Source organism: Cryptomeria japonica, chromosome 4 (genome assembly GCF_030272615.1).
Source record: "Cryptomeria japonica chromosome 4, Sugi_1.0, whole genome shotgun sequence".
NCBI lineage: Eukaryota > Viridiplantae > Streptophyta > Pinopsida > Cupressales > Cupressaceae > Cryptomeria > Cryptomeria japonica.
Genome location: NC_081408.1, coordinates 701,525,347 through 701,538,094, shown reverse-complemented (window position 1 = coordinate 701,538,094; position 12,748 = coordinate 701,525,347). Strand labels below are relative to the sequence as shown.

The window sequence follows — 12,748 nt, the reverse complement described above, 5'->3', positions numbered from 1 at the left end:
AAATCCATTTCCAATATTTTGTAGTGATTTCTTGTGAACTGCTTCAGACTTATGAATCCTGATCGTGAAAGTATTTTGATTTTATTTGTTGTTTCTGAACAGGCAATTTGTGTGAATTCTTGCAATCCAGAACAAGTGGTGGTTGCAAGCAATCGCAAGGTTCTTGCTATTCCTTCTCTCCATAGATTAACAAATAGTTTGTGCCACTTTTTAAACTTATATTGTTCAAATAGTTATGTCATCTCCATTTTGTTCTTATTTTACCATAGTTAGATCATGTGGTATTTGGCTGTATTGCTGCGAGTTAAGACAATTATGATCCAAATCTTTGGAATATTTGAGGGACAAAGCTCTAAAATTTATGAATTTAGATGTTTTATAAGCACAGAAACAATAGTAACTATAAATCAGAAATGTTGACTAATCATCAAAGAAAGAAGAAAGTATATTGGAATTGGATAGAAAACTATATTAATATTAGGTTCTGTACGTGGCATACGATTGAGGGAGATGTATAGCTTTCAATTTTCCTTTAGTCATATCTATTCTTTGACTATGCTTTTTTGATGAAAATGTATTCATAATATTCTATGTAGAGTTTATTTGATGAAAATTTATTCATAATATTTGCTAAGATATAGCCCTCGTGAATCTAACTGATGGTAAATTGGTTATCATCTGGAGAGTGATATATTAACAGAGCATACAGTTTGGAAATTAAACATAAACAAACTAATTGTTATGAACGGTTGCCTCCATAGGGACATGTCCATACGTGGTAACTGCCACATATGGACATGTCCCTACGTAGGCAACCTTTCCTCTTGTATTTAAACCGGATTCAATGATGGAGACGATCAATAACTCACGGCAATCAGTCTTCCAGAATCGCTGTCATTATTCTTCGATCCATATTTCACAACATGGTATCAGAGCCAGCATATTAAGAGAATAAATTAGACAGCCATATTACTCATAAGCATTTATCGGAAGTAAATAACAAGTCAACGCAGAGGCCATATACGTAGAGGATATATCCGACTAAGAAAATATTCAAAATGTCAAGTAATATGAGAGTGGAAGGAGCCTCCAACTTCGTTTCCTGGAAGATACGAATCATTGCCATTCTTGAAGAACTAGAATTAGAGTCTTACATAGAAGAAAATCTAGACATGCCAAATGATGAACCAGAGAAATCTACCTGGAAAAGGCGTAATAATAAAGCAAAGAAAATAATTATTGACTCAGTCAAAGATCATATTCTTCCATCTATAGCCAGACTGCCTAAAGCATATGAAGTATTTAAAACCATTAAAAATACATATGAAGTTAACAATGCGAGCAGAATGTTAACCTTGAAACAACAACTTTTAAACATAAAGATGAATAAAGATGATACAATATCTACAAACTTTTCAAGGATATCTGAAGTAAAAGACCAATTACAAACTATTGGAAATGAGGTAGATGATCAAGAAATCTCTCTCATAGCCCTAAGAGGATTACCAATTTCATGGGAATCCTACATTCAATGTATTAGCAGAAGACCCCCCTTACCCAAATTTGAACAACTTAAGAATGAGTGCATTCAAGAGGAATCTCGACTAATCTCAAGAGGATTAGGGACAAATAAAGAAGGAGAAATCCAAGCACTTAATACAAATACCTTCAACAAAAATAAAAAGTTCTCCAAACGGAAGAGAGGAAATAAAAACCATCAGAAAAGAGATATGTCTAAAATTCAGTGTTACAAATGCGACAAATATGGGCACACTCATAGGAATTGTCCAGAAAGGAAGAAAACACAAGCTACTCTAGCCGAAGTCAAAGGAGAAAACTCACTTTTCTTCTTAGCCCTATCAAGCGAAATAAATACAAATAAAAACACTTGGATCGTAGACAGTGGAGCATCAAGGCATATAACTGGATTCAGAAATCAGTTTGAAACACTTAACAGGCACTCAAGTGAAGAGGTTACTATTGGAGATAACTCCACATATCCTGTGAAAGGAATTGGGACCTGTACTATCAAACTAAGAAATGGAGTATCTCTACAATTAAAGGATGTTCTGTTTGTACCTGGAATAAAAAGAAATCTAGTCTCAATCTCAGGCCTAGCTGATCAAGGATATCGGGTTACCTTCAATGAAGATAAAGTTCTACTCTGGCCTAAAAATACAAATATCAAAAATGCCATAACAGTAGGTTCAAAGAGATGGTAGCCTATACAAACTATGCAGTGATCAAAAGGAAGCACTAAATCTTGAAGTTTCAAATAATAATGAATTATGGCACAAAAGATTAGGACATCTAAGATATAGTGCTCTATCCAACATAAAGAAGATTACTTCAGGACTGCCCCAACTAAAATCTGAACACACAGGCATTTGCAAAGGATGTGCCTTGGGAAAGAATGTGAAAGTTTCTTTTCCCTCAAGTGAGCACAAATCAAAAGTTATTTTAGAACTAATTCACTCAGACCTATGCGGTCCCATGTCAACACCATTCCTAACTGGATCCTTATACTACATAATCTTTGTTGACGACTACTCTCGAAAAACATGGATATATTTTCTAAAGTTCAAAGACTCAAATGAAGTACTATCTAAGTTCAAAGAATTCAAGGCACTAGTAGAAAACCAGTCAGGGAAGAAAATTAAGGTGTTAAGATCCGACAATGGGGGAGAATATACATCTGACAACTTCAAAGACTTTTGTAATTCTGTTGGGATTAAGAGGGAGTATACTGTACCATATAATCCACAACAGAATGGAGTAGCAGAAAGAAAGAACAGAACCATAATTGAAGCAGCAAAAGCCATGATGCATGACCAAAACTTACACACTTAATTCTGGGCAGAAGCTTCAAATACAGCAGTCTACATTCAAAACAGATATCCGCACTCAGTTCTAGAAAACATAACTCCTGAAGAAGCTTTTATAGGGAACAAACCTGACTTAAGTCATTTAAGGATATTTGGCTGTCCCGTATATATACATGTTCCTAAAGAAAAGAGGACAAAACTAGAACCATCCGAAAAAAGAGGTATCTTCATTGGCTATAGTGAAAATACTAAAGGATATCGCATTTACATTCCAGGGAAAAAATCTGTTGAGATAAGTAGAGATGTAAAGTTTGAAGAAAACACTACACTCAAAGAACCTGAGGATGATAACATTACTAAAGAAGAAGAAGATCACATAACTGAGATTGAGAGGGAGAATATCATAGAAAATTCCAAACCTTCAGACACTGAGAGGGAGGACATCATAAGAGCTTATGAACCTCTTGTTGATGAAAATATTGAAACACTCAATAACAAGAAAAGACCTCTATGGGCAAGGAAAATGATTGAAGAGAATAATGTAGAACCAAATGAAATTTCCAAAGAAAATAAGAGAACAAGAACTCTAAAATGTTATGCTGCACTTCTAACCGAACTCACAAATTTTGAACCAACAAATGTCAGAGAAGCCTTATCAAAACAGGCTTGGAAAGATGCTATGGTTGAAGAATATCAATCTATACTAAAGAATGATGTTTGGGATATAGTGCCTAGATCAAAAGACAAATCAGTTGTCTCATCCAAGTGGTTATTCAAGATCAAATATGCATCTGATGGCAGGATTGAAAAACATAAAGCTCGCTTTGTGGCCAGGGGATTCTCTCAAAAAGCAGGAATTGATTATGGAGAGACATTTGCCCTAGTTGCCCGGTATATGTCAGTAAGAACAATCATTGCAATTGTAGCATCCAAAGGATGGAAAATTCACCAAATGGACGTAAAGACTGCCTTCCTAAATGGTTCAATTGAAGAAGAAGTATATATAGAACAACCAAAAGGATTCACCATATGTGATAAAAATTGCTATGTTTGTAAACTAAAGAAAGCTCTCTATGGGTTAAAACAAGCACCCAGGGCCTGGTATGCAAGGATAGACAACTATCTCTCCAAACTAGGGTACTCCAAGAACCTAGTAGATCCCAACATCTACTTCAAGGCTTCAAATGGCAATATGATTATATTGGTCCTTTACGTGGATGATCTTTTGATAACAGGAGAGGATAATCTCATTGAGAAATGTAAGCAAGATCTGGCAGCAGAATTTGATATGAAGGATCTAGGGCTTCTACATTGTTTTCTGGGATTAGAAGTATGGCAGAAAAAAAACTACATCTTCCTAAATCAAGGAAAGTACACCACAGATATTCTAACTAGATTTGGGATGATGGAGTGTAAGCCATTAGCTACACCAATGGAAACTAATTTGCACAAGCTGAAAATTGAGGCAGAAGATTCAGAACCTACAGATCCCACACTCTACAGACAAATCGTCGGTTCACTCATGTATTTGGTAAATACTCGTCCTGATATCTGCTATGCTACAAATGTATTAAGCCACTTCATTTGTGAACCTAAGAAGATACATCTAATGGCTGCTAAACACATTCTAAGATATTTACGAGGCACAATCAGACTTGGCTTAAAGTATGAAAATGTTGAGATTCAACTTGAAGGATATTTTGATTCTGATTGAGCCAGAAGTACCACTGATCGGAAAAGTACTACAGGGTGTTGCTTCAGTCTTGGTTCTGCTATGATATCTTGGTTCAGCAGAAAACAATCAGCAGTTGCACAAAGCTCCACTGAAGCAGAATATATGGCAGCCTCCATGGGAGCTCGTGAAGTGGTATGGCTAAGAAAGTTATTATTTGGATTATTTGGAAAAACTTTGAATTCAACAATAATTCACTGTGATAATCAGAGTTGTATTAAGCTCTCAGTAAATCCAGTTTTTCACAATCGATCCAAACATATTGAGATCCCTTATCACTACATAAGAGATATGGTAGATTGAAACGTCGAAAACTAATGTAAATCAGTACTGAAGAACAAAATGCTGATAACTTCACCAAGCCACTTGCAAGATTGAAGATAGAATACTTCAAAAGTAAACTTGGTATGACTAGATTATAATTGAGATTATTAGGATGAAATTCCTACCATGTGTAATTTGTTCATGAATAAATAAATAAAATGCATATTGCAATATTCTAACTGTGTTCAAGAAGATGACGATCTTCTTATGTTTAAGGTTACTATTTCAAGGTGACGATCTTGACAATAGTTGACCAAGTGTCAAGATTGACTACATTAAGTTGTTGTCCCGGACTGTGCCGGATATCTTGATCCTAAAGTATGTGATCATCTCATGATTGACTTCTTAAGTGATTGTCCTGGACTGAGCCAGATATCATGATATTGAGTTTATTGTCATGACAAGACTGTATTAAATGTTGTCTCGAATTGTGTCGGAAGTCATGACAGAATATGCTCCCAAGAAAATTACTTAGATCCACTCCTGCTAAGAGGGAGTGTTAAGATATAGCCCTCTTGAATCTAACTGATGGTAAATCGGTTATTATCTGGAGAGTGATATATTAACAGAGCATACAGTTTGGAAATTAAACATAAACTAATTGTTATGAACGGTTGCCTCCGTAGCGACATGTCCATACGTGGCAACCGTTCATAATAATTAGTTTGTTTATGTTTAATTTCCAAATTGTATGCTCTGTTAATATATCACTCTCCAGATAATAATCGATTTACCATCAGTTAGATTCACGAAGGCTATATCTTAACACTCCCTCTTAGTAGGAGTGGATCTAAGTAATTTTCTTGGGAGTATTTAAACCAGATTCAATGATGGAGACGATCAATAACTCATGGCAATCAGTCTTCCAGAATCGCTGTCATTATTCTTCGATCCATATTTCACAACAATATTCCATGTAAGACCCCTATCCAAAATACACACTAACATGCAAATTCCAAAACGAAAAACAAATTTTCGACATATAAAAACTTATGAACATAATTAATTTATTTTTGTATTTCTATTTATTTCAACGGGGTACAATGCAAGGAATATAATGTAAATATAAATAATATAGTAAACTGAAATAAAAGCACATGATATTTGCATTCACTAAATGATAAATAATTGTTACAAATAAAAGCACGCTGCTCTTAATACAAATCTGTTCATGAGCTTTCCCAAGAAAATCTTGCCAAACCAGTCACAAACTCCGACTAAACTTACTTTAAATGAACTAGTACAAATCCTATATGAATGTGCCTATAAAAATCAAATCGCTACACTCTTAAGTGGAAACACAAGGGGACTTACGATTTGCAACAAGCTAGTCTGCTGTGATTCTCGAATTACGCAATAAAGAGCAAAAGGAAAGGTTTAGGAGATCTAAAACTAACAACACGGGTATGCGGGTAGACAGATTCAACATAACCAATTCTTGCTTGGCCAGAATGGCTCACAACCTTGCAGGAACGGTGCAATCTTCAAAGGAACTTGGAAGATTTTCAGATTGGAGATGCACGGCTAAGTACCCAATTTTGGCACAGCTCAGACAGACACCTGCAATTGAACTAAGCACAATCGAAGGCTCAGGTTAACCACACAAAAGGATACACAATCAGCATATCCTCAGTGGTATGAGCCCGAATCTATCAAATACCTGCACACCCAAAATAGAAAGATCTATCTAAAATGCTGAAAGAAACCATGCAAACAGGATGAAAACAAGACAATAAACACCAAATCAATGTTTATATATTGATTTCAACTGCCTATTACAACAATTTCTATAGCATCTCTATGCTACTGCTAAGATCTAACCTTTTCTAACTCTAAAATCTAACTATCTAACCACATTACTATCTAACAATCTCTCAATCTCTAACAATCTAACCCTTTACAGAAGAAAGGCCTCTGCCTTTTATAGATATTACAATTTTGAATCAGAGGCCAGGATGGATTGCATCCAAGGGTCCTGATCTGTCTTCCAGAAGCTGACAGCCTTGACCAATGCCGAATTAATTCTCAGTTATCCAACCAGCAACTATCTCAACTACCTGCCACTATTTGGCTTTAATTCAGGTCTATCCAATCTTCTTGGTGGTTGGGAATAGTTATCCACAAAAATATCTTGCACGGGACCCATAGGCAGTTTACAATAAAGCAATTTCAGCTTTAAAACTGAATTTCTGGACTTAAATCCAACTGTGTGCTTTTTGAGAATGCATAAACTTGCAGCATTCAGAGTGTTCTTTGGTCTGTGGTCTTGGTGGTGGACTTCATCTTTGTTCAGCGGCACAGTTCCCAATGTTTGGTTGCTCTTGCGCTCGTGCATCTTTTCTTTTCCAATCTTCAACGCCTGGCCTTGAATTGCGATCCTTCCTCGATTTGCGTTTCAGGTCTTTCTCTTGGTTCTTCGATGACGTCCTGCGATCAACCAATTTCACTTAATTAAATCAATTTGAACAATTAAATAATTTAATTTAACAAACATTAAATTTAATTACGACGTCTGGCTTGACAAGCTCTTTGTGAGATGTATCTTGAAAATGCTTCTCTTTCTCCTCGATTGTGAAATTTGATCCTTGGTCTTTTACTTATGCGTATTTTACCTTTGGAGTCTTGGACATTTTAAATGGGTTTATGGCGCGATTTTGGAGGTTTGAAGAGCTTCTGCAGATTCTAAAACTCTTAACTCTCATGCTTTTCTGGTAAATTTCAGAGAACGGAGGGCACCTTTTGAAATTTGCAAAAACTTCGGACCTTTTGGCGTTCTTTGCAAATTCGGAGCATTTGAACTTTTGAATTTTCAAAACCTTTCACTTTTGGCTCATGGGTTCGAAGTTTGAGGACTTAAGGCGAATTTCGGACCTTTGCCATCCTTTTGCAAATTTCGGAGCTTACATATATTTCGCAAATTTTAAAGGCAAATTTAGAGCTAAGGGCCACTTTGCAACTCTTCACGTTTTTAGTTTTCTCCCCAAAGTCCGAAAATGAGCATCTAAAGTGTTTTCAGAGCTTACAACATATTTTGCAAAAATTGCGATTTTCAAACATTTCACCCCTAGGGTCCGAAAATGGACACTTAAGTGTATTTTCAGAGCTTTTCACGTTTTTGGCGAACTCTCATTTTCGGAGCTAAACCACCTTTTGCAATATAAGTGAACTTCGGACCTAAACATGTTTACAAAATCGGAGTTTGAAGGCGTTTTTACAAATTTCTGAGTTTTCGCGATTTTAAAATGAACTTCGGAGTTTTGGACGCTAAACGTCTTTTGGCGAATTTACCCAGATTTCGGACCTAAAAGCGCGTTTGGAAATTTCGCGATTTTAAAATGAACTTCGGAGGTAGGGTCCGAAATTTGGGCGTTTAAGTGTTTTTCGGGGCTTGAAGCTCTTTCGTCAGTTTTCGAACCTAGTGCATCCTTTTATATTTCGCGTTTTTAAACCCAGGGGTCCGAAAATGGACATTTCGGGTTTTCGGACCTGAAGCGTCCGTTTTAAAACTTCGCGCTTTCTTTTATTTTCTTCCAAGGGTCTGAAAAGAGGGACTTAAGTGATTTCGGAGCTTGAAACACTTTTGCAAAATCGCGTTTTTAAACATTTCGCCCCAGGGTCCGAAAATGGACACTTAAAGTGTTTTTCGGACCTTGAAACACTTTTTGCGATTTTGTCATATTTAGAAATTTCGGCCCTAGGGTCCGAAAATGATGTTTAAAGTGAATTTCGGACCTTGAGGGTCGTTTGGAAACTTTTAACTTTTTCAACTTTTGGCTGCTGGGTCCGAAATTGAGCATATGGAATATAACATAAGTATAATACTTTAAGTTATATTCCATATATACTTTCAGGATGTTTGAGAGTGGTTTCGGCCCTCCAAGAGTTATATTGCAAATTCTAGTTTTTGGAGGTTTCCTCAGTTTTTCAGAGTTAGCCAAATTTCAGGATCAGGAAATTCCAGACTTAGCCAAATTTCAGGGTCAGGAAATTCCAAACTTAGCCAAATTTCAGGGCATTTGGAGATCAAGATGACATTCCCGACTCCATCAGTCACCAACTTGATCCTTCATATCCCCTCCCTCTTCCGCAAAGACAGAAAGGCACAAAACTGGGGGGGGGGGTCCCTGTCCAAGACGGGGATGGGTGTGCGATTCGCACAACACCATCCCCTTGTCCCGGAGATGTCCCCGTCTCTGAGACGCGGCCAAAAAGGGGGGGGGAGGTGTCCCCGTGGAACACTGGAATAAAATCAATTAATTGTTAGAATATAATACTTTTGTAATAAAGTCATCATTGTGACTTAAGTGGTTTATTTCTTTGCTATTTTTGAGCGTTTAGAATCTAGGACAAGTGTCACATTTATGTTTGTTAGTTACATCTCCCAAATTCTATATAAGGAGATGAACCTCATTGTAATCATTATTCCTATATCTAATAGAATAATATGGTTTTCTATTTTCTGCAATATGGTTTTACAGCAGCGGTTCATGTAAAAAATAAAGCAAACTGGGGTTTCATTAGAACATGGGAAGTGAAGGTCATGTGAAAAATCGCAAGATTTGTAGGGGTTGCATATCATGATCTCAGTGAAGAATCATGGGTCTGAATTTGATAAAAAATTACAAGGGAGGAACCATGGGTAGAAAAAAGGAAAAAATTGCGGGTGCTTTTACCAGTCATGGAGCTAAAAATAATGGATTTTTGAAGATTATGTTTCACAAGATTTAAAAGGGATTTTTGGATGCATTTTAGATGCAAATATTGTGATTTTTGGATGTGTTTCAGATGCAAAAATCACCAGTTTGTAGGAGTTGCACACCAATTAAACTGTGAGTTTTGTGAAGTATTTTATTTTCTATTATTCATCTTGTAGCTAGGACACAGGAGCAATACTGGAAATTTGTGGGTATTTTAATTTGAAATCTGTTATTTCAAAATTTTTAGACAAAATTTTGTTGGGAATGAAATTTTTTGGGGTATTTTAATTTTTTTCTGGAAATAGAAATTCCATTAGATAAATATTCTAGCCTCAACTTCCATACTTAGAAAGTAAAAATCTAGATGTGGTTGATGCACAAGAACTTGTGGGGAATACTAAATGGAAATTTCAAATAAGAAACCACCTACAGATGACAATAAATTACTGGATCGATAGAGCAGAGATAATAAAGACAAAGCTATTATTGGTCTTTCTCTCTTTGATTTGGAGTTACATCATATAGATTTGCAAACTTAATCTAAGGAAATCTAGGATAATTTGAGTATATTGTTTGAAGCAAAAGTGGTTAGTGTAAATTTTTCTCTAAAGTTTCTCTTTTCAGATTCAAGATAGTTGGAGTCACTATGTTTAGTCATACAAGCAATCTAAGATCTCTCCTTTGAAAGATAGCAAAATTCAATTAGTCAAAGGATGATGAGTATACCAAATCCATTTTGTTAAACAGTTTGGCTCCTAAATTCAGCAATGTCATCTTTACTCTTAGCTAGCTATCTTCTCAAACTCTGGAAGAAATGATTTTAGCTCTTTAGTTGAAGAAAAGAGAACAATTGTAGGAGATATAGGATATGTTCCTCAAATTATTATTGTATTATGCACAATAAGTAATTGTAGAAAATTAGATAAAGACAGAAGGGGGATTAAATGTTACTATTTCAAGAGAATTGATGACAGCCTAGAACTTTAGAATTCAAGACAAAACAGGGAATTCCACTGTATTATCCCCCACTAGGATATTTAACCAAACTTGTGATTTTCTGATTTTTAACTAACTGGCATTTCGTTAAACACTTTGAATGCATATAAATATGAAGGAATTTCTGAATATAATGACTTACATAATTTGTTCAATGCTATCATAACATGTTTCTTTTCATTAAACTCATTCTTGGCATTCATATATGTTAGGAGGCATAATGTCAAACTTTGCATTCATTCAATATTTGCATAGGACACTTGAGTATTAAATAGATGGCTGTTCATGTACAATATATACAATTTCTGATCTTATTACAATAAATATAGATATGTAGGTGTTTTCTGGTCAAGAATTGTGCAACTCTAAGTAAGTTTATGCACCTCTTGGTCCCCGTTAAATGGGATGGCTAGGGCACAAACCAATAAAATCCAATAATTGTACCTGTGAATATTGTCCAAATCCACCAAGGCTGGCTGAAATGGATTTTTGTCCAATCAACCAAGAAAGAACCCAAGGGTATTTCTCCAATCAATCAAGAGATAACCCAAGGGTTGTCATCCTAGGGTTTGCACTGACAAATAGCTTCAAAACTCACAAATAGAGAATAAAATCCAGCATGTGCAAATGAGCTTTCAAAATTTCCTTTTATAATTTCCCAATAGAAATTTTCCAAAGTTTCTCTTAATTTCCCGCTCAAAATATATCATCAATGAAATGATAATTGATTGTTATAACTTATATCAACAAAGGAGAGGAATACTCCTTATATAAGAAATTACAAAAGATCTTTCCATAATGGAAACGATTGAGAACTAAAGACAAAATAGAAAGATTCTAAATATTAACTAATAGACCTACAAAATAGAAAGGCAATAAAAACTAACTAAATGACTTAAATGACCATTATAAGCTAAATATCACAATATTACTTTAATACCCTCCCTCAATGCTCATTTTACTAATGACTATGCAGAAGCCTTGTCATGATTAGCTGGTCTTTTGGCCATGAATGCATAGAAGGCTGATCCCTTCTCCTTTGAATGCTCTGTGACATGAGCCTACTGTTGAGACCTTCCCTAGTTGGATTTTTTGATCAGCCAACCGCTTTTTGTAGAATGCCTTCATATGACCAGGTTTTTTCTTGTTACCAATCATACCACAATAATGACATCTGATTTTCTTGTTGGAACTCTCCTTAGATTTGTTTATCCTTTCTGTTGAGTGGACTTGTCTTTGCCTTTGTTTTTGGCAGTAAATGCCTGTTCCACACTGGCTATCTCGCTGCTATTCCCAAACTGCTTCTTCCACCTGTTCTACTGCAAGAGCTTATTGCACAGTTCATTATACTTCATGTCAACATTGATGGATGTAATGTTGAGAGTTTCGATGAAATGCTCATAGGATTGTGCTAAGCTTTTCAGTATGACGACCACCATATCCTCTTTTTCCATCTTGTGACCAATGGCCTCCAGTTGATTGTGAATGTCTTTGATCTTCATGAGATTTTTGTACAAAGACATCTTGTTGTCCATCATGATCAAGAACAACATATCCTCAAGGAAGAATGCTTTACCCTTATCTGACATCTCATGCAAATCCTTTAGATGAGTCTAAATTTGTGCAAATGTCTTGCCAGAAGGTATTTTTGGAAGTGTCTTGTTAGTGACTGATAACTTGATGAGCATGATAGCTTCTCGATTTCGCTCATCGAACTTGTCCTGGTCTTTGCCTACTGCTGTGAGACGAGTAGTATTACCCAGAATAATCTGATCTAGGCATCGGTACTAAAATATTGTCAGCATCCGTTGCTTCTAGATGTTATAATTCTTGCTGTTGAAGCATTGATTGTCTTCCAAATGATGTTCAATGACGCCATCCCTCCCATTTTCCAAAGACACGAAAGATGAGGTCAAAAGAAAAGCTTCAACGACAAACTTTAATTTTTTTTATTGAAACAATTGTCAAAAAATGTCAAAATTTTCAGTCAAATGATAGTTAGACCTTGTTTGCACAAATCCTAATGCGCAAATCAAAACGAGAAAAAATCTATGATCTATCAAAAGTTCAAGAGCACTAGAAGAAATCACACACGGTTTTTATAAAAAAATCGTCAAAAGACTAAAACCCACGTCAGCGTAGTAACCCTAGGCTTTGAAAAATATAACCCATGA

At 35.7% G+C, this 12,748-nt stretch overlaps 1 protein-coding gene across 4 annotated transcripts in view; it reads left to right on the top strand.

Annotated features, from left to right (window-relative positions):
• The window catches only part of LOC131050818 (uncharacterized), a 221,984-nt gene that overhangs the window by 81,044 nt on the left and 128,192 nt on the right, over window positions 1-12,748 (top strand). For all 4 annotated transcript variants that reach the window (XM_057985101.2, XM_059220082.1, XM_057985102.2 and 1 more), the window contains exon 10: window positions 103-159. In XM_057985101.2, the coding sequence (XP_057841084.2) occupies window positions 103-159 (57 nt within the window). The remainder of the gene's footprint in view (window positions 1-102; window positions 160-12,748) is intronic.